We start from the raw sequence: 20982 nt of genomic DNA, 5'->3' as shown, positions 1-20982 counted from the left end.
AGGTTGCGCCACACGCTTGCCAAGTCCCTCTGCAGGGGGGCTGCACTGGGGAAATCTCTCTGCTGGGACGAGGTGTTGAGATTTGGGAAGGAGGCATCCCTGAGTGGCTGAGAACCTGGGCTCTGGCCTCATAAAGAACCACGTTCACGTGATTCTGAGTGTGGCTACTTGCAAGCTTAGCGAACATGGACAAGTCATTGCACCTTTCTCTGCCTTGTTTCCTCAGATTCAAAATAGGGATATAATGGGGCCATCTTGCGGGGTTGTTCTGAGGAGGGAAAAGGAGTGAGCACATGCCCAGTACGGGTGCAGTGAAGGGTCGCCATCCCAGTCTACGGGAGGTGGGGGAGCTGAAGTTGGCCGGGCCTGCATGTGTTATAAATGGTTTGTACACACCAAGCATTTGCAGTCTGCTCACCTGAATGGCACGATCGATCACTCGGTAGGCCATAGATGGGGCTACCATTTTAATCATGGCAATATCTAGAGCTGCAGCCTGCAAGGAAGAGAAGGTGGACCCATTAGGTAGATTAAGGGCTGAACCCTTGGAAAAATGTCCATTTCACAGGGAGCAGTAAAGACAGTGGCTCCCAGAAAGCAGAGATTGCTCCCACTAGGTCAGAAGCTCCACGAGGTGCACACCGTGTCCCCAGTCCTGGTGGGGGGACATGGAGGGGCAAAGTTGGTAACTTGCAAGATGACTCAAGATGCTGTAGGATGTGCTGCCAGTGCCTGGACAACCCGGGAACTCTGCCACACTCCCAGGTGATGGAGATCACTGTCATCCAGAGAATGCAGAGTGGAGACTTGGCAGCACAGCCAGCTACCCCTCCACCTGACAGTGGGCCAAGGCCAGCTGGGGGCTCCAGGAACCCAAGCCATAAGGACCTGCCCTGGGCCAGGTTCAAAGAAGCACTGTGTGCCTCCATGGTATCTGGTACTACCCTGGCAGGGAACTGAGAATTTGTGAACCTGGGTTGTCCCCCTTTTACTGAGGCCTCTCAGGAAGGAGGTGGAGGTGGCCCCACAAAGGGCTGGACAAAGAACGGTCCCCGTGGGCAGTGCTGGTCACGAGAGGGAGGGAAATAACTGTTTAAGGAATACTGTCACACTTGAAATAAGCTTCAATTTTGGCTAATTCTGTATATGGATTAAGGCCAGTAGAGGGTCTTTCTCCATCTCCTACTTGTGGTTTGCCTGACACCTGCACCCACGTGCCCATGGACCCCAGACCAGGGCGGAGGTTTAAAGCCAGATGCTGACTGGCCCCGTGAGGCCCGCCGTCTTTGAACAGGGAAGTTCACCACGTCACGTTCAGTGTGTGGAGACTGAGAACGATTCCCTCACCTAAACCTTAGGATCTCTGTCACCTACGAGACCCTCCACAGAGCCCCCACCTCTGACCTTATTTCCTGCCACGTCCATGAGGTGGGCAGCTTTCAGCACCAGCAGCCGGGCCTGCTCGATCTCCACGCGCGACTGCGCAATGTCTGCCAAAAGCGTGCCCTGCTCGACCAGGGGTTTCCCGAAAGCCACTCGGGACTTCACCTATTGAGGCAGGGACACAGAGATAAGGACACGCTGACCCTTGGATGAGGGTGCCCAGCAGGGCTGAGGGTGACGTTGAAGGGCTGCCCTGGAGAGGGGTGGGTGGAAGCTCCTAGGAGAGGGCAGGCCTCGCTGCAGAGCAGCCGAGCAGAAAGCAGGACTCATCTGCCAGTCTGCCGGCTCTCTAGCCACAGGCCCTTTCCAGGAGCAGGTACAGCTACTCACAGTCAGCACAGGCACCGTGCAAACGACTCCCAGGAAGCCCTCAACTTGGCAGTTTAGCCAAGTCTGGGCAGGCAGGGCAGGAATGGCTGCGAGGCACGGAGTAGAGGCTGCGGGCGCCCTCTGCCGGCCTGAGCGCCATCGGGAGGAAAGGCCGGGTGCCAGAGCCCCCTTGCGGCCAACTTTTATCTGCATGGGGGACTTAAAGCCTTTGAAAGTCACAAAACATCAGAAAAGGCAATCGAATATTCTTTTTTCTTCTTTTCTTACTAAAAACAATTATTACACAAATAATGTATCTCATGGCAGAAAAGGTTTAAATTTTCAGACCAAAATAAAAAATAAAAATGTCTGGTAACCCACCATCTCAAGACTTCTAGTTGACAATGGGTAGACAGCCTTCTAGGTTTTTTTATGTATGTACATACATACATACACACTTTTTGACAAAACTGGGGTAATGCTCTACATACTGCTTTGAAGACTGCTGCTTTCGCTAAGAGTAGAGCGTGAACATATCTGATGTCTGCTGAGTAGATTTCCCCAGCCTTACTCTGGAATCTCACTGCAGGCCCTGCCCTGGCTCAGTTAGCCTGTCACCAGCTGTTGGCTGTACAGGATCTTCCCAGCATTTTGCTATTATAATCAGTGCTGAGGAACCTCCCAGTATCAGATCTTTGTAGGGTCTCGTTTCTTTGCAGGCAAGTCCTAGGAGTGGAACAGCTGTGTCAATGTTATGCACGCATGCCGTCAAACTGCTCTCCAGGAAGATTAATTGAGTTTTAATGCAGAATGGTGCTGGAGGCCTACCATACCCTGAGCCATCAAAGAACATTCTATTTTTAAAGGAAAAAGAACTTATCAGTCTGAACTCAAATGTATGTTGAACACAGGATGTTTGCTCAGGAATAAAATACATTTGACTGCCTCTGCTCTTTTCAGAGGAATTTTTTTTTAGGAGGTATCAGAGATTGAACCCAGAACATGGGAAACAGGCACTCAACCACTGAGCTACATTCGCTCCCCAGTGAGAGTTGTTTTTCCCATGTTTGTTTGTTTTTAAGAGGTACTGGGGATTGAACCCAGGACCTCATATGTGAGAAACAGGTGCTCAACCATGTGACCTATGTATTTGGTCTCAAAGGTTTGCATCATCATTGTGAAATCAATACCACTGATATAAATTCTTGTTCCTGGATGTTATGTTTGACCCATAGCTCTCTTCTACTTAGGTTTCCAGCCTTTGAGAGAGTCACAACAGAATGGAGTTCTCTGGACAGAGCTCTAGGCATGCCACAGGAGGAAGGTGATCCAGGGCCGGCAGCTGGAACCGCAGGGATGAAAGCTATCAAGGCGGGTTCTCCCGCAGCTGGTGTTTTAAGATGCGCTAGGAGCAGGGGCGGCTCTGGCAGCCTGTGACCCTGTAGACCTTGGAGCACTGCCCTCTGCTGCCCAGACGCTGGCCTGTTTCTCTGGTCATGGGGACAGAGCAGGGCCCATCCCGCTCTGAACTTCAAACTTCAGTGAAGTTGTAGGTGCAAAGCAAAGATGGACACAACTTGTTCTTGGCAAAAACACCACCCTGCTTCACCTCCTAACTGCCTTCAGAAAACATCTGGGATTGGAAATTCAACAGCAAACACGGCGGATGTGGGTCAGTGCTGGGAGATAGGGGACGCACTCACGCGGGCCTTCATGAGCGCCAGGGCCCTCTCTGAGCACCCGATCAACCTCATGCAGTGATGGATCCTGCCGGGACCCAGTCTGCCCTGGGCGATCTCAAAGCCTCGGCCAGGGCCCAGGACCATGTTCTCCTTGGGCACACGCACGTGGTCAAACAGGACTTCACCATGGCCACCTGCAAGACCCAAACGCACCCCTCTGAGCAGTCTGCCTTACCATTCTCCTTAAATGCTTATCCCCTGCCTCAGGTCAGGTCATTTGACTGGCAAGAGTCCTGCCCTCGAGTTAGCCCTCTTAACTGGGACATGGTAGCAAGGGAGGGGTGCCGAGAAGAAGCCTGTTATGATGGGGGAAAAGCACTCATTTGTCAGGTCAAACGAATACTCTGCCGTTCATTTTATAAAACACGAGGCTTCTTCCCTAAGCTGAAACTCCCTAGTGACCCCCAGCAACATAGTGATCCTATGGAAATGCCGAAAGGGAAAACATGTACCTTTTTAGCAGAGAAAAAGAGCACCAGTGAGAGGACCAAACCAGGGCTGTGGTCTGGGGCTCACCTCTCCACACCGGGAGAGCAGAGCGGGTGGAGAAGGTTTGGAGTGCACTTGTGGTGTCCTTCCTCAGCCTCTCTCTCAGGGCTCTGTTTATCTTCTAAGTGAAGAGGAGAAAAGTGCCTACAGGCGTCTCTGAAACCTGCCTACATGGCTCCTGTTCACAGTTGAGGAGGCAGTGAGGCACCTATGGCCCTCCAAATCTCCTCTCACCCTTCAAGAGTTGCCCAAAGCCATTCGATGCTGTGCTGTGAGCCCTAACCTGGAGCATCTTCCAGCCCATACACCGTCAGAGGCCGGACGATTTTTATCCCTGGGCTATCCATGGGAACCAAGAGCACAGACTGCTGCTGGTGGCGTGGGGCATGCGGGTCTGTTCTTCCCATAAACACGCAGAGTTGGCAGCGAGGGTCCAAGAGGCCTGCCAGGAAAGGACACAGACAGAATCCCCTCATCTGATGCCAGGACCATCGACTGGCTCTCGAGATGCAGTCTTGCCACAGGAAGAGCCAAAGCAGCAATCAGAGAGAGCGCTGTTAAGATTTTAATGTAATCAGATGGGTAAGATTTTAATGTAATCAGAAATAAGAGCAATTGGTTTTTGTCCCAGTGAGGAATGAATTTCAAGGTGTAAGAGAAAAAATTTCTAAAAAACATCATATAGGGTGGAAAATATAATTTAGAGATGAGGCTGAAAACTGCTACTTGATTATCACTGATCTCTTCTGCCCCATTTCCAAAGGCAGCGTAAACCTAATGGTTTGGGGCAGGGGCTTTGGAATCAGGCAAACATTTGATTCCTTACTTGCCAGATGGGAGCTAGTACCTTAAGGCAAGAGACTTAAGCTCTCTAGCTCTTAGTTTCCCCCTCTGTAAAATGGGGACAATAAGACCCACCCTACTGGGGAGGGATGGGGATTCAGCAAGGTGAAATGCCCATGGTGCTTGCAGAGTCCTGCAGACTTAGCGCTCAGTACATGCCAGGTTACCCTTCATCCTTTTGATATGCCGCACCTGATCTGGGAGGGAGGGGCACCACAGAGACAGTGAACTTCCAAAGGGAGAGGCCCGAGGCAGAATGAAGAGACAGGAGGGAACAAATGAGCGACTCCTTGGTCACATGTGCAGGGGGCAGTCTGCCCCACCTGCGATCACCTGGTGATGTCTGCACCCCTATGAGACAGCCCTTGAAACAACACACTCCCTGAGGGTTTGCTGCCTCTGCTGGGAGCAGGGAGACAGAATCTCCTTGGCATGTACTGAAAAAGCAGCTGACCAATCGACTGCTTCTCAGACAACAGCTGGGCACAGGGAAGGGATGGAGAGGCATGCTTATCAAAAACAGACCCACGGAAGTGTGACTGAAAAATGGATTTTGGGCTGAATACCTGAGATCCACCACTTGTGACCATTGATGACATAGAGGCCATTCTCCTCTCTGATAGAAGACTCAATGTTGGTGGCATCTGAGGAGGCAACCTGGGAGGACAGCACATCCTGGTTAGAATTAGCAGAGGGTCCTGCCCTCCTTGTATACAGAGACCCAGTGGGGCCCAGCAAGGGTCTGGTCTGCTCGGAAGAAGCCTCCTGGGCTGGCGGCCCAGGAGAGGTACCTGGGGCTCGGTCATAGCAAAGCAGGAGCGGGTCTTTCCCTCCAGCAAAGGCATCAGCCAGCGTGCTTTCTGTTCCTCAGTGCCATACCGCACCAGGAGCTCCATGTTCCCTGTGTCTGGAGCAGAGCAGTTAAATATCTGCGAAGGACAGAAGCCCAGTATCACTCCCATGTGTGTATTTACAACTTCCAGTACCCTGGCAGCAGTGGATGTGAGCCCCTTCCAAATCACGGACCCTTCCAAGAACCTAATGAAAGTACTTTCTCTCTCCAGAGAAACATATGGATGCTTAACATTGTCAATATAACACCTCACATCCCCTGAACCCCGCCAGGGACCAACCCCCCCACCCCTTCTTGTTGGGAGAAAGGAGCCTGGAGCCAGGGGCCTGGAGGTGAATGGGAGCCAGGCAGGCCGTGCCTCATACAGCCCCCAGACTCCAGGCCACTCCCATGGGAAGCTGCTGTCCAGCTCCACTCAACAACCCCTGCCTGCACTGGTCCACCCCTCGATATTGGAAGCTGAAGTTAGTATCAGTGTTCCTGACCCCAGGGCGCTCTCGGGGCTTCCCTTCTACCACCAGAAAGTGACTAATAAAGTGTGCTGAGATGTTCTCCCCAGGGACCAGGATGTTCTTGCACACTCAGGGGACTTCAAAGAAGGTACCTCAGGCGCATATGGAGACATGCCCATGAGTTCACACAAGTGCGCGTACTCCACATTGGTCAGTCCTGCTCCGTATTTTTTCTCAGGATCAATCTCCAAGGGTAGGAAGAGGTTCCAAAGTCCTTCAGCCTTGGCTTTTTCCTATCATGGGAAAAATAAATCCTGGAACCCCAGTAAATGATTTTATTTTGATTCATGGAAAACAATGGAAGGGAGTGGAGGAAAGAAGGCAGACTATGACTGCCAGAGATGAAACATGTGCCCAAAGCAGTGACCGGTGTCTGTGCCATCAGACTGGGTGTCGAGGCTGCAGATCTGCAGGGGCGAAGGCACAGGAGGCCCTGGGAAGGACCAAGTCCTAGCAGTGCCGGTGGCCATCGCCCCCACTTACTCCTTATTTTATCATTATTTACGGTACCCTATTCTGATTATGAATATTGGCAGGGCATGAGTGGCCTACGATGGAGACTGAAGGGCCCTTTAGCACGCCTGGAAGGGACAGGGTTTGGCTGCAGCCTCAGCTGCTTTTACTTAGTGGACAAGCTGATCCCCTGAACTCACTCCTTCATGAGGCAAAACTTCTGACCGTTCCTGGGACAAGGATAGCCCCAATTACCAAACGTGGCTGCTGGCTGCCTTCTGTCCCTCAGGGCCATCTGGCACTGGTAGGGAGCAGCTCCGGCTTTTGGTCCCAGCACCGACCCTCCCCGCATGCTGGGCAGGATCCCTGACCTCCTTGTCTGTGTTTCAGTTTCCTCATCTGTGAAATGGAGATGTGCCCAGTGAGCTGCGCCCAGTGAGCTGCAGCGAGAGAAACTGCCTGGGGCTAACTAGGAGCAACGGAATGGGATGGGAAGGTTATCAGGAACTCTCAAAAGGGACAGAGATGGGGAGCCAGTGTAGCTCAGTGGTTGACCACCAGCTTCCCATGTACAAGGTCCCGGAACCTACAAAAACAAAACAAAACAAAACAAAACAAAACAAAAGGGACAGAGATTAGAGAAAGAGGCTTGGAAGCAGACAGGGACCAGGGCAGCCGAGAGGACTGCCGCAGAAGAGGATACTAAGCAGTCCCACTGGGAGTCTGCTATGTGGAACGAGTGAGCACCGACTGTTTTCAGGCTGGCTTGGCTCCCAACAAAAGTGGGGAAGGGCACCCTGACTGACAGTTGTGCCAGACTGTATCCAGTGGGGGAGAGGGAATGCCCTCACATGAAACTGGGGTGCTGCTACCAAGGGAGGGGTAATGGATACTAGGCAGCCCACACCCGACCAGTGTCCATAGCTCCCACCCCACTGGGCTGTCAGGAAGATGAAATGAGAGAATGCATGAGTGATTATAAATGCAATTATCTTTACTTCTCCTCACTGGGAGGGCACCCACTGATCTGATTTCTATGTTTAGCTCGGGCTTCATCTCAAAATCAGATACACAGTCAGTACAGTCACTTGTACCACTATTTGTGAACTAATTAGCGCAGCGTGCAGTGATCGGAATAAATGAAGAACAGGAGGGGGGATGTAGGAAACCAGGGAGTTATGAGAAGAGGCAGAGCAAAGAAATGAAGGTATCATTTCTTTGTAGAAAGCAGCACAGAACTTAAACCCAGAAGATCTGGATTGGAATCCAGGCGCTATGATGGACTAGCTGGGAACTTGGACAAGTCTTCCTCACCTGTACACTGAGTGTAGTAATAGTGAGCTCACAGGATTTGTGAAATACATGGTAAATGGTCTACTTCTTCATTTGTGGATGGTAATCACACTTTGGATAAAAATCATGCGATACGATTTCATCACTCTACCCCCAAAGTCTTAGTTTTTGTGATCCCAATCAGGTGTAACTAGAAGTAGAATGTTCACCAATATAGATTTTTCCTAGGCATTCATTTTAGAGTCTGGAGGTATTCACTACATGAGGATTTGCTTTTCTGATGCTTCTGTGCGCTTGACAGACCAGGCTTCTATTGATATCAGGTAGATAAGGATTAAGGGTACTGGCCAAGATGTGGTATAAAAGGCATTTCAAGATTAATGATGGGAGCATATGCTGGTAAAAACCTATGGATGACAGTTTTACATTATTTATTATGTATTTATTATATATTTATTATAGTCTTATCCTATTTTTACTTTAAAGAATTAATCCTGTAGAAACAGGAAATGTGCAGGGACTCCCTCACTTGTTTGCATTTGGGGAGGGTCAGGGCCTGGTCCCCACTGCAGAAGCCAGTGAAGGTATGGACACGGGGCTTACACTCAGACAGCTGGAAAGTCCCTCTTCAAACCCTGAGTCCCAAGAAACGTCGAGAAACTGCCTAGCTGGGCTGCTCTCGGCCACAGGCTCTGAGACCTGCCTTCTCCTCCACCGTCTTCTGAAGCTGGTTCTTTAGCTTCCCTCTGAATGTTATCAGCTACCTGAGGCCCTTTGCTGCCTAAGTGACCCACAGTTAGCTTCGGTGGCTTGCATCCAGACTGCCGACTGAGAAAGATCCACTGTCCTTCAGCGACAGATGGTTAAACAGATGATGATGTGCCTCAAAGGCTGATCTCCATGCACTGATGTATTATTAAATATGAAAAGCAAGTGGGAGATTAGGACATATGTAATGATGCCAGTAAAACACTGGAATACTATATGTTAGTATATAATAGAAAAAAGCTGAGAGAACAATATGCCAAATTGTTGACTGTGGTGATCTCAGAGGACAGTGAATTTTAGAGAACTCTGTGTTCTATATTTTTGCCATGTTTGAGCCATTTTAATTTTACAATAGGCTTATAACCAGGAAAAAATGATAATGCTATTTCTTTTTAAGTAGATGATGATTGCACTGTAGGCAAAACATATGCTCCTGAAGACCTCAAATAACAAAACCCAACACAATGCAAGATTAATTCTAACAAAGAGCAGCAAGTACGTCAGTTCACCAGTTAAAACGGCATCACTGCCTGACAACAATGTCAAACGTCACTTACAACTGATTTTGGCCCTTTATCTTTGATATTAGGGATCCTCAAAAGACAGGCTTTAATTGATATATTTTGTATTACACTTTCAACATAATTCCAATATGCATAAAATAGGATTCCTTGTCCCAAGTGTCTAATGCCCGGATACAGCATTCCTCAGCCTGTGCGCTCCTTCCCACACAAGCTGGCTGGCTGTGACACAGTCACAAAGCCAGAGCCATGAAATGAAAACTGAGTTATCTAGAGCTCCGTTCTGATGACTGTGGAAAGCAAGGATAATTTGCTCTCCTGTCTCTTCACTGCCTGCCAAGGAAGCAGAGGTGCTCAAACAAGCCGAACCTCTGCCATGCTGACAAGGTCTTACAAACTCTTGGCAAGGCGCTTTTACCTTGAGGTCTTCCAGCAGCGGGGAAGGGGTCCATCTCTTTACTGAGGCCTGGTGTCTCTGCAGCTCCCACTCAGCAGGATACACATGCTGCTCCATAAACCGCTTCAGCCGGCAATACTGCTCTCTGACTGGCTGGGAAAGGCCCTCTGGGGAGATAACCAGAGCTCCCTTTGAGGCGTTAGCCCGGGAAGTATCTGGAAAAGAGATGTAACTCCTCATGCCTGTGGCGTTCAGCAGGCACTGTGGACTGGCCCATGTGTGGTAGGACCTCTTTAACAGTTTTGTGGCTGGCATCTTTTTGAAGATCCGGAACCCTTCTTTGACTGCAAAATCCCAGGCCAGGTTAGACGTAAATTCAATCACCTTTCCACTTTGTTTAGCAGTTGCTGAGCTTGCTTGTCCTAAGCAAAATAAAAGGAAAACAGTTATTACTCCCAAACAACCCTTAATAATTAAGTTAACAAAGGATAATAATGATTATTTTATCAGCAGCTCTGTCTGTTTGCTGAGCACTTGCTATGGGCTTAACAAGTAATATAATAGTTCTCTGAACAATATGAACAAAATTTATTACTTTTTAAAAAAATATTTTACTCATTTTTCATTGTGGTAAAATATACATAAAAATCATTTTAAACCATTTTAAATTGCCAAATTTTTGACATTAAGTATATGACAATACTCTGTAATTTTCTCCACTGTTGCCAGTTTTCATCATCCTAAACCAAAACTCATACCCATTTAGCAATAATTCCCCATGCCCCCCTTTTCCCATCTCCGATAATCACTATTCCAGCTCTATGAACTTGCTTGATCTATTTCATATGAGAGAAGTCATACAGTAATTGTCCTTCTGGCATACTTCACTCAACATGATGTCCTTAAGGTCTACCCATGTTGTAACATGCACCAGCACTTTACTTTCTTATGGCTGAATAATATTGCATGGTATGGGACAACCAACAAGATGGCGGCAGAGTAAGGAGCTCCTAGAGTCAGCTCCTGCTACAGGGCAGTTAGTAAACACCCAGAGCTATCCGGAGCTAGCTGAAGCCCGTGTTTCTCCAGGAGGTCAGAAGAGCATCCTGCCACATCCTTGAAGGATGGCAGGGAGGAGAATGCCCATCTGCATAGAAGACTCATAAATAGACATTCCATGCCCTGGAGGTCGGTGCCATCCTCCACTGGAGGCACAAGTTGCCTCGGGAGCTTTTCCATGGCTAGAAGTGAAAGCTCCACTTCCCAAAAATGGGGGGAGGAAGAGATGGTTGGGCACCAACTTCAGCTACTGATGAGTTAATTCAGCAAGCTAAAATATAATCCTGAAAACAGCTAAAGTTTGAGCCTGTCCAAGTCAGAAAGAGGCTGGGAGCCACCATCTTAACTCCATGCCTCACACGAGGGGAAGCAGGAAGGACTGAAAATCACAGTGCTGGTGGGGACCGGCTTCTTTCCATCCAGGTCAACCACAGCTCTAGCCTAGGCCCCAGTGTCACCTCCAGTGCAGGGACCTGCACCAGCCTCTCTGGGAAATAGCCGACCAAGCCACGGAGGCTGGTGACTGTCCTACTTTGGTAGTGCAAACTGCCCCAGGAGCTATTCTGTAGCTAAAATTGGAAGCTCCATTTCCCAAAAACAGGGGAGGAGGAGACAGTTGGTCACTGATTTTGGCTACCGATTAGCAGACTCATTACCCTATGGACAGCAGGGGTGTGAATCTGCCCAACTTGGAAACAGGCCACTGGTCACCACTGTGATTCTATCCCCAGGCTGAGGGGAAGTGAGGACAGAAAATCACAGTGACAGTAGGAACCAGTTTCTTTCACCCAGATCGGCCTACAACCCTAGCCTAGGCTTCAGTCCTACCTCTGGCAAGGAGGAGGCTGGTGGGGTCCCCCCCCACCACCAGCCTATCCAGGTAACTGTAGGTACCTTTGACTGGCACAGACTGAATAACTGGAAGTCTACCGGGGCAACAGCCGTTATCGTGGACCCACACTGCATAGATTGCTGCCCACACCTGCAGCTCCATCCCTGCCCCCGGCAGGGGAGAAAGGGGCATGAAGCCTCATCAGTCTCTCTGGGCAACTACAATCTAGGCCTGCACGACTTGGATTATTCCACACAGCTGTGACTATGTCCCCACCCCTGGCAAAGGAGAAAGTTGGGAGAAGCTTCATCAGTCCCTGGGGCAATGAGGGCAGCTTGAGCTTCCACAGCTTATAGCACCAACTACATCTTTGGCTCCTACTGCACAACCAGCAAGGGAGAAAAGGGAGGAAGCCCTAAACTAAAGAGAAAATATTCCATGGTATGGATATAAACATATTTTGTTTATCCATTTTCTTACTGAGGGACACTTGGGTTGCCTCCACCTTTTGGCTGTGAATAATGCTGTGATGAACAATAGTGTACAAGTGCCTATATAATTCTGTGCTTTCCATTCTTCTGGTTATATACCCAAAAGTAGAGTTACCAGGCCATGTGGTAATTCTAAATTTAGCTTTCTGAGGAACCACCAAACTATTTTCCACAGTGGCTGCACCACGTTACATTCTTACCAACAGAGAACAAGGGTTCCGATTTTCTACATCTTCACCAACACTTGCTTTCAATTTTTTAAATAATAGCCATCCTAGTGGAAGTGAAGTGGTATCTCACTGTAGATTTAATCTGCATTTCTCTAATGGCTGGTGAAGTTGAGCATCTTGTCATATACTTATTTGCTGTCTGAAAATCTTTAGAGAAATGTCTCTTCAGATCCTTGACCCATTTTTTAAATTGGATTGTCTTTTTGTGGTTGAATTACAGGAGTTCTTTATATATTCTGGATATTAAACCCTTATCAGATAGATGGTTTCAAATATTTTCTCCCATTCCCTAAGTTGTCTTTTTACTTTCTTGATATCTTTGGTGCACAAAAGTTTTTAATTTTGATAGTCCATTTTATCTGTTTTTTCTTTCGTTGCTTGTGCTTTTAAAGTAAAATCTAAATACTCATTGCCTACTAAAAAGTCCTAAAGATACTGCCCTATGTTTTCTTATAAGAGTTTTATAGTATTAGCTATTACATGTAGGTCATTTATCTGTTCTGAATTACTTTTTATATACGGTGAGAGGTAGAGGTTCACATACATTCCTCTGCATGTGGATTTCCAGTTGTCCCAACACCATTTGTTGAAGAGATCATTATTTCCCCCACTGAATGTACTTGGCATCCTTACGTTGAATATTTTGGATCATCTCAGGCAGTACTGACTTCTTAACAATATTAAGTTTCTAATCCATAAACATGGGATGTCTTTCCATTTATTTAGCCTCCTTTCCTTTCTTTCTGCAATGTTTTGTAGTTTTCGGTGTACAAGTCTTTACCAGCTTGGTTAAATTTATTCCTAGGTAATTTATTCTTTTAGATGCTATCATAAAATGGAATTGTTTACTTAATTTCTTTTTCAGATTATTCATTACTGGTGTATAAAAACTCACTGACTGGCCAGTTTATCCTGCAATTTTTGTATCCTGCAAGGCTGCTGAATTTGTTTCCAAGAATTTCTAATTATCAGACCAGGTAGGGTTTTCTCTGGATTCTGATTTTTATCTGGACACTGTCTTGCTCACAACTTCTTATCTCTAGTACCACCTGGCACCGTGCCTGGCACCTAGAAGATGCTCAGAAACTTGTGAATGAATGGATGGTCAAATCCCCTACTGAAGATTCCTTTCTCAGAAGAGGCTGGGCACCTGGCTGAGAGTAACATGCTGCTAGCAAGCCTGGGATGCCACTGAATCCAAAGTTAAGAAGACCCCCTGGTATTAGCAAAGCCACTGCTGGGCTTCCTTCTACCTGCCTTTTGAACTTACTTTGGAAAATTTCAAAGCTATATGAAAGTAGAGAGAAGATACCTGCAGGAATCTATTACCCACCTTTAACAATTATCAGTGCATGGCCCATCTTGCTTCGTATATACCCTCCATTCCCTGCCATCCCTATGCCCAATGTTCTGGATTTTTCTGAAGTAAATCCTGAGTATCAGGTCATTTCATCTGTAAATATATCTCTAAAAGACAAACACTTGAAAAAACCACATTACCATTATCACATTTAAAAAATAATCCCTAACAGCAACTATCTAGTCAGAATTCAGATTCACTATCTCTTAAAATTATTTTTTTAAATTTGTTTGTTCAAACTGGGGTCCATCCATATAAGGTCCAAACACTGCAACTAGCTGATGTCTCTCAAGTATGCTTTAATATAGTTTCCTTTTTCACATCTTTTCTCCCCCTTTGAAATTTCTTCACTGAAGAAACTGAGTTGTTTCCCATACTGTGATGTTCCCCATAATGTGGATTTTCTAAGTGCTTATGTCTCCATGGTGCCACTCAACATGTTTTCTCTGAACCCTATATTCCCATAAATTGGTAGTTAGCTCTCGAGGTGTGTTCTGATTTGGGTTCGACTTTTAGGGGAAATATCAGTGGTATAAATCTCTTGGTGATGTTAGCAGCCACTGATGATTTTTTGTCCAGATCCATTAATTCATGAGGATTACTGCAAAGTAGTGTTCTAATTCTACCATTCCAACTAAGATACTTCTCTAGAAAGAAACTAATCAATTATTTGGTAACTCTGAGGAAAGGCAGGATAATGCTTGATTCTTTCCCTGTATTTACCTATTTGCAAAGTAATAAAGAGGTTCCCTGGCATCGTCCAAAGTCACTGATAAGATTTATCTATTTTAGTATCATTATTTATTCAAGGATTTAAACTTATTTGATGTCCTTCAATCCATTTCAGCTAACATTCTTATTGGGTGCTCAAATTTCCTATCTTTAGCAAGTGGGAGCCTAATTGAGTTCACTTCTGAGGCCTTCTGAGATAATATGGTAGTCTTTGACAACTTCTTTGTTTTCTGGTATAAGATGTTCTGGGTTCAAGAAAGTAAGAAAGAAAGAAAAATGCCCCAGGTTCATATTGTAGATATCCTGCCATGGACCTGAACTCATTCACTTCTCTTTTAATGGGAAATGGAATTTAGAGATTATAATGTGGACATTAGGGGTGCTTAATGCTACTGGGTTAGTCACTGTTTCTAGGCCTTTTCAGTGAATTTTATTAACTTTCTATCTGCCTTGTAAACAAACTTTAATCTGCTTTTCTACCTTAAATAATTTAGGATATAGATTATTTCGTTTGTTACCCTACGATCTTTAGAATTAAACTTAATGACACTGCCCCATATCCATATAGACATATGTTAACATCTACAGGCAGTACATATATACACATGCTCAAACCAACAGGCAGTTCTAAGTAACAATGCTTAACTTTTCTTCTCAAAAGCTGAAACTTACAAGCTACAATCTCGAACTCCCAGCCAGTTAAGCAAAGTATTTTCCCCTATGCATGTAAAAGCAGCATCAAATAAGGCACAATAATGTTTTTTCTCCTCCAGCAATCCTTCTACTGGGCATTTTGGCAACAGCTACAAAAATTTAAAAAGCAGATATTTTAACCCAGAAATTCTATTTCTGGAAATTTATCCTTCAGCTATAATCATTAATGTGTGAGGAAGGATCACAAACCACTGTCTGTGACTGTAAAAATTTGAAAACAGCCCAAATATCCATCAATAGGGGAACTGGTTAAATAAATCATGGTACAGCCATACAATGTAATGTACTACAGATATAAAAAAGAGTGATGCAGATTTGTACCTATCCATATGGAAAGGTCTCTATGAAACACTGTTAAGTGAGAGAGAAAAAAGCAAGAAACTTACCTTATATAGTTGTTGTATATATGCATATATGTTTAAGACTTGATTGTAAGTCTTAAGCATAAAAAATTTTTAAAAATAAGGTACGGAAGAGTACATGTAAGATGATCGTGTTTGTGAAAAATAGAAAAGAAAGAAAGTATGTGTGTAGATAGATAGATATAAAGAAAAAATTTCTGGCCCCAAGAAACTATTAATAGCAACATTTATTTACCTTTGAGGAATGGGGCTGGGAAGGAAAAAAAGTTTATATTCTTCTATGTGATTGGACTTTTTATCATTACATGAATATTTTTATTTTAAGGAATTTTCATTCATTATTTTAATAATTAAAAAGTTGAAGTCGGGAAACGGACTTTGGCCCAGTAGTTAGGGCGTCCGTCTACCATATGGGAGGTCCGCGGTTCAAACCCCGGGCCTCCTTGACCCGTGTGGAGCTGGCCATGCGCAGTGCTGATGCGCGCAAGGAGTGCCGTGCCACGCAAGGGTGTCCCCCGCGTGCGGGAGCCCCACACGCAAGGAGTGTGCCCGTGAGGAAAGCCGCCCAGCGTGAAAAGAAAGAGCAGCCTGCCCAGGAATGGCGCCGCCCACACTTCCCATGCCGCTGACGACAACAGAAGGGGACAAAGAAACAAGACGCAGCAAATAGACACCAAGAACAGACAACCAGGGGAGGGGGGGAAATTAAATAAATAAATAAATCTTTAAAAAAAAAAAAAAAGTTGAAGTATGTTGGAGACAAAATATACATATAAGTTAAGATGTTAAGGACAATATATTTAATGACAAATGGTTGAATTAACTGAACCTTATAGAAATTCTGGCCAAACCAGTACCCCCTAAAGCCTCTGCAGCCATATGAGGCTTCCAAGTGCAGAAATTGTCTTGGTTTTGAGTCACACACTAAGGCTGGCTTTTGGAGGCAGCCATCCCATTACCTGTGAGCGAGCGTTTGTAGACTCCCTGTAGGATTGCAGCCACACGGAAAAAGGAGAAAGCCATGTAGAAGTTCCAGTTCTCTATGGGAGGGAGCCCCATGTGCAGGCAGTACATCCTGAAATACTCCTCTGCAGTCGGGATTCCCAGCTGAGTCAGATCACAGTCACTCAAACCTGAGGCGATAGATAGAGCCATTCCTGGGCAATTAACCTCCCCTGTGATGATAAGCATTTAGATTCTGAAAATCTTTTCACAACTAGTTCAAAGAACTGGCTCTTCCTCCTTCAGGTGTTTGGGAATCCAGGTCTGAAACTGTTCACAAATGGGCTCTTAAAGGTTCCAGACTAAACTGGCAGTAAAGGAAGCAATGGAGTCCATCTGGATCACAGTTCAGGGGAATGCACATTACCTTTCATCAGTCATTTGATAAATGATATTGAAATTATGAAAAAGATAATTACATCAAATGAAAAATTTCACTGATTTGCTTCATTTGTACCATTTTCATGGTTTAGAAGCATGTAATGTATTCTGTTCCTAGGAATTTGTCCCAGGAATATATCTTATATCTAGACAAACGGTGCTGCAAAGATGTTCACTGCCTGTTTTTGTTTTTGTTTTTCTTGGGGGGGAGAATAAAAATTTTTGTAAAGGAAACAAATTAAATATCCAAATAGGAATCAAACCAAATGTCTTCATTAAGCCAAGTAAGGAATTTTATACAATAAAATCCTAATCCATCATTGTGTTTTCTACCAAAACCAGCAGGACTTCAATTGTTCCAGTCCAATCACAGACAAGTATGAGTTTGCTCCCACCTGCTGGTTTGATCCCTCCTCCCCGACCAGCAGCAGTTCCTACCTCTCAGTATTGGAAAATCAGATGGCAGGTAGTGAGCCAGACAGCTGAAGGCTACATCCACAAGGGGGTCGCCTAATGTAGAAAGCTCCCAGTCAAGGACAGCAAGCACCTCAGTCTTCTCTGGATGGAATATCAGGTTGTCCAGCCTGAATAAGCCACAGAAGGAATGGAGAAACGGTCCTAAGAAACCCGATCTCTAGGGTGTACTCTGTGCTGGGCCCTCTAGAGCTACTCCCCACTCTTCCCCACCCTGCTCTGTGTGCTGGGCTGCATCTGCGGGGTCCCTTGCTCTCTGATTTCCAGTTAGGTTCAGCCCATGGGAGGTGCCAGCAGAAGATGGCAAGGCAGTTCCCTCTCTGTAGACAGCTGAGGGGCAGGTCTATCTCTTTACTGAGGGCTGCAATGTTTGTCAGGTGGCCCTCTCCACATAGCTACCCTCTCTGGGTACTGTGATGTGATGGCTTTAAAACACTTCTTCAAATTCTCAGACCCTCCTCGCACAAAAGGCAGAGCAATTCTTTGCCCCCTTGAAATGACTCACATCTAACTAACATAATACAGATGAAAGTGATACTGTGTGCCTCCCAAGGCTAAATTAGAAAAGGAGCTGCTTTTTCTCAAGACACGTTATCTCTGGAGTCCTGAGCCACCAGGTAAGTAGCCCAGCTACCCAGAAGCCACCATGCTTGAAAGATCATGTGGAGAAGCCACGAAGAGAGAGACTGACACATGCTTCAATTTTTGAAAAATTATCAAACATGCAGAAGAAGAGAATAAAGCAGAATCCCAAGTATCCACCTTCCAGATTTAACAGATGCTAATACTTTGTTATATTTGCTTCCGGTTTTTAAAAACTAAAATAATTCCCAAGTTAGCTAATGGCCTCTATTCTTTTACTCTCCATCATTCCCCAAAGGTAACTGCTGTGCTCAAGTTGGTCTGTATCAATCACAGACATTTAAAAATTTTTCCTACCTATGCATGTATCCATAAACCATATATATTGCTTTAGATTATTTTAAAATTTACATAAATGGTATCACACTGTATGTTTCCTTTTAGGCTTTCCTTTTTTTTTGCTCACCATTATCTTTTTGAGATTAATCTATAATGATTCATGTAGAGCTAATTGATTTATTTTACCTACTAAAAAGAATTCCAACAGATGGAACGTATCTATGTATTATGTCTACAAGTATGGCCAAAATGAACATGCTTTTACAGTCTCAGGGTACCCAGGTGCTAGTTTGTCTGGAAGCGGAATTGTGGCTAGTAATACATTCCCATCTTCAATGTTACCAACTCTTCTCACAGCTGTAGCAATTTCTACTTCCAGACCACTGATTGACTCTATGAGCTCAAAACCGTCTTCCATCTATGGATGGATACAAACATCTTGACAGTAAGTGTTACTCAGAAAGTGACAGCATGCTCTCTGAAAATGGAGGACATCTTTTCTGAAAGTAGCATTACAAATGCTACTTCAGTATAGCCAAGGGAGAAAGTGCTTACATCATAGCTTGAGATCCCCTGCCTATTGTGTACAGCTACATACGTAGATACCTGAGTTGCAAAGAAAGGCAAAGACAGGGTTCACAGAGTAGCTGTTAAGGGTGAGTGACAAAAAAGACCACCTGTGGCCCAGGGTGGGACATGATTTTCAGGGATGAGCCTCCCTGGTGCCAAAGGACTACTACCATCACCAGCTGGTGATGCAACTAGAAAAAGACCTGAATAAAAGGGGGAAATGGTGAAGACAAATGAGTTTATATGGCTAAGAGACTTCAAAATGAGTCAGGAGGTATTCAGAGGCATCACGCTTACGGACATCCCAGCAGGATCCCAGAGATAGCCAAAGTAAATACAACCCCAGGTACAGGTGCTCCTGAGGGCTACAGAGACACACAGGTTTTATAGTCATGACAGATGGCTTGGAATTCATTGCCTTGCCAGTGGGTCCTACTTTGGAATTTGTGCTCCTGATCATGATGGAGTTGGACTCAGATGTGACCTCTCTATACATGCCTCTTCTGCCACTTTTACTGAATCTGTGATTGGTGCTAAGGTTTGTGTATATGCTCAGGAGACTTGAATCTCTGACTGTCCATGTGCCAGCTGGGCCTTGAGCCTTAGCACAGTTATAACACCTACTCTCTGGTTCATTGGATGTGCCCAGGTCAGCTGACAGGGAGGTGAGAATGGTCAACCACCACACCAGGAAACCAAGAGTGTCTACAACTGCAAGCAGGAGAACTGCATCCATCAGTCATGTGGGATCTAAGCCCCCTTTCAGTTTAGAGGTGGAGTGGACACTGTCATCTCAGGGTCCACAAGATAGAGTAATAGAGTATGGATTAGAGTGGACTTGCTGGTATTTTCCTATAGAATTGTTGTGACTCTAGCAATGGAAAAAATTATATCATTGATGTAGAGACAGTGGCCACGGGAGTTGCTGAGGGCAGGGAGAGGAGCAGATGTGATAAAGGGCATTTTTAGGACTAGAGTTGTCCTGAATGATATTGCAGGGACAGATGCAGGACATTGTTTATCCTGCCATAACACACTGGATGGATTGGGGAAGAGTGTGAACTACAATGTAGACTGTGGTCCATGGGGTGTGGCAGTGCTCCAGGGTGTATTCATCAAATGCAATCAATGTGCCTTACTAATAAAAGGGGATGTTGATGTGGGAGGAGTGGAGGTGGAGGGGTGGGGAGTGGGGTATATGGGAACCTTTTATGTTTTTTTAACGTAACATTTTGTGTGATCTATTTATCTTTTAAAAAATAAAACAAAATAAAATAAAAATAAATGATATGTGCCACTTAAAGAAAAAAAAAAAAAAAAGACCACCCATGGAAAAGGAAAGGGGTTGGAATGGCTGCAAAGAGAACATGGCTGGCAAGGGCTCTAGAGTCTCTAAGGACCAGAAAAGAGGAAAGAGGGTTCACCGGCAGCCCAATTGCATCAGTTGTATGCCAAGTTCAAAGTGGGGGGAAAATCCCTGGTTCCAGTCAGTCAGAGACTGATGCAAGAGCAGAAAGACCACATCTTGTGGATGACTACACGACAAAGAGAAAGTCCCGTCTTTTACACTAGGAGCAGATTATTCAGGAGGTTCCCCAAGGGAGGCTAAAGGAAGGAGCTGGGAGTGACAGAGCGCAAGCCAGAGAGAAAAGGCCCAAAGGTTGGAAAGCAAGGAAATGTCTTAAAAATTAATCTTAACTGTTTAGCCTGGTTTAAAAAAGGCAGAGTTCCCTAGGATGGGCAAGAAAACAACCAAACAAGTCAGAGGCCCAAATAAGGCTCATTTCAAAAGCAGGCCCTCAACTGCCGCCATGAAGCAGAAACTCTACACCCCTGGAGTACCTAATGGGCAGGTTTCACAGCAAGAGATGATAAAACTGGACACTCAAGCTGGATGCAAGGCACATTCAATGTCCGTTTTCAGGCATGCTACAGACCTGCTACACAATCCTGAAAAAACCATGTCAACTCTCATTCATTTATTTCACTCCACACCAAATGAGAATGTCCATCACCTGACTTCACAGGAGGTTAGAGGCATCCTCATTCTTGGCCTTACTTTAAAACCTTAAATCAACTAGGAGTGATTTCTTACCCCCCTCCCCCAGGCACATCTGACAACATCTGGAGGCATGTTTGGTTGTCGCAACTGGGGACCTGGGTGCTTTTGGCACCCAGTAGGCAGAGGCCAGGGATTCTGCTACACCTACAATGCACAGGGCCTCCTCCCA

At 45.7% G+C, this 20982-nt stretch overlaps 1 protein-coding gene across 6 annotated transcripts in view; it reads right to left on the bottom strand.

Moving 5' to 3' along the window:
• The window catches only part of ACAD10 (acyl-CoA dehydrogenase family member 10), a 52514-nt gene that overhangs the window by 1498 nt on the left and 30034 nt on the right, over window positions 1-20982 (bottom strand). For 2 of the 6 annotated variants that reach the window (XM_058280975.2, XM_058280978.2), the window contains 11 exons: window positions 17225-17370; window positions 16363-16536; window positions 9645-10045; window positions 6284-6424; window positions 5618-5755; window positions 5393-5483; window positions 4267-4425; window positions 3456-3628; window positions 1774-1971; window positions 1405-1548; window positions 419-496 (listed from right to left, as the gene is read on the bottom strand). In XM_058280975.2, coding sequence (XP_058136958.1) covers window positions 419-496; window positions 1405-1548; window positions 1774-1971; window positions 3456-3628; window positions 4267-4425; window positions 5393-5483; window positions 5618-5755; window positions 6284-6424; window positions 9645-10045; window positions 16363-16536; window positions 17225-17370 — 1843 coding nt within the window. The remainder of the gene's footprint in view (window positions 1-418; window positions 497-1404; window positions 1549-1773; window positions 1972-3455; window positions 3629-4266; window positions 4426-5392; window positions 5484-5617; window positions 5756-6283; window positions 6425-9644; window positions 10046-16362; window positions 16537-17224; window positions 17371-20982) is intronic. The other 4 variants (XM_058280977.2, XM_071210028.1, XM_058280976.2 and 1 more) reach the window with 3 other exon arrangements.

Source organism: Dasypus novemcinctus, chromosome 19 (assembly GCF_030445035.2).
Source record: "Dasypus novemcinctus isolate mDasNov1 chromosome 19, mDasNov1.1.hap2, whole genome shotgun sequence".
In the NCBI taxonomy this organism is placed as follows: domain Eukaryota; kingdom Metazoa; phylum Chordata; class Mammalia; order Cingulata; family Dasypodidae; genus Dasypus; species Dasypus novemcinctus.
Note: the sequence above shows the minus strand (reverse complement) of the source record. Positions and strands in the feature narration are given on the sequence as shown.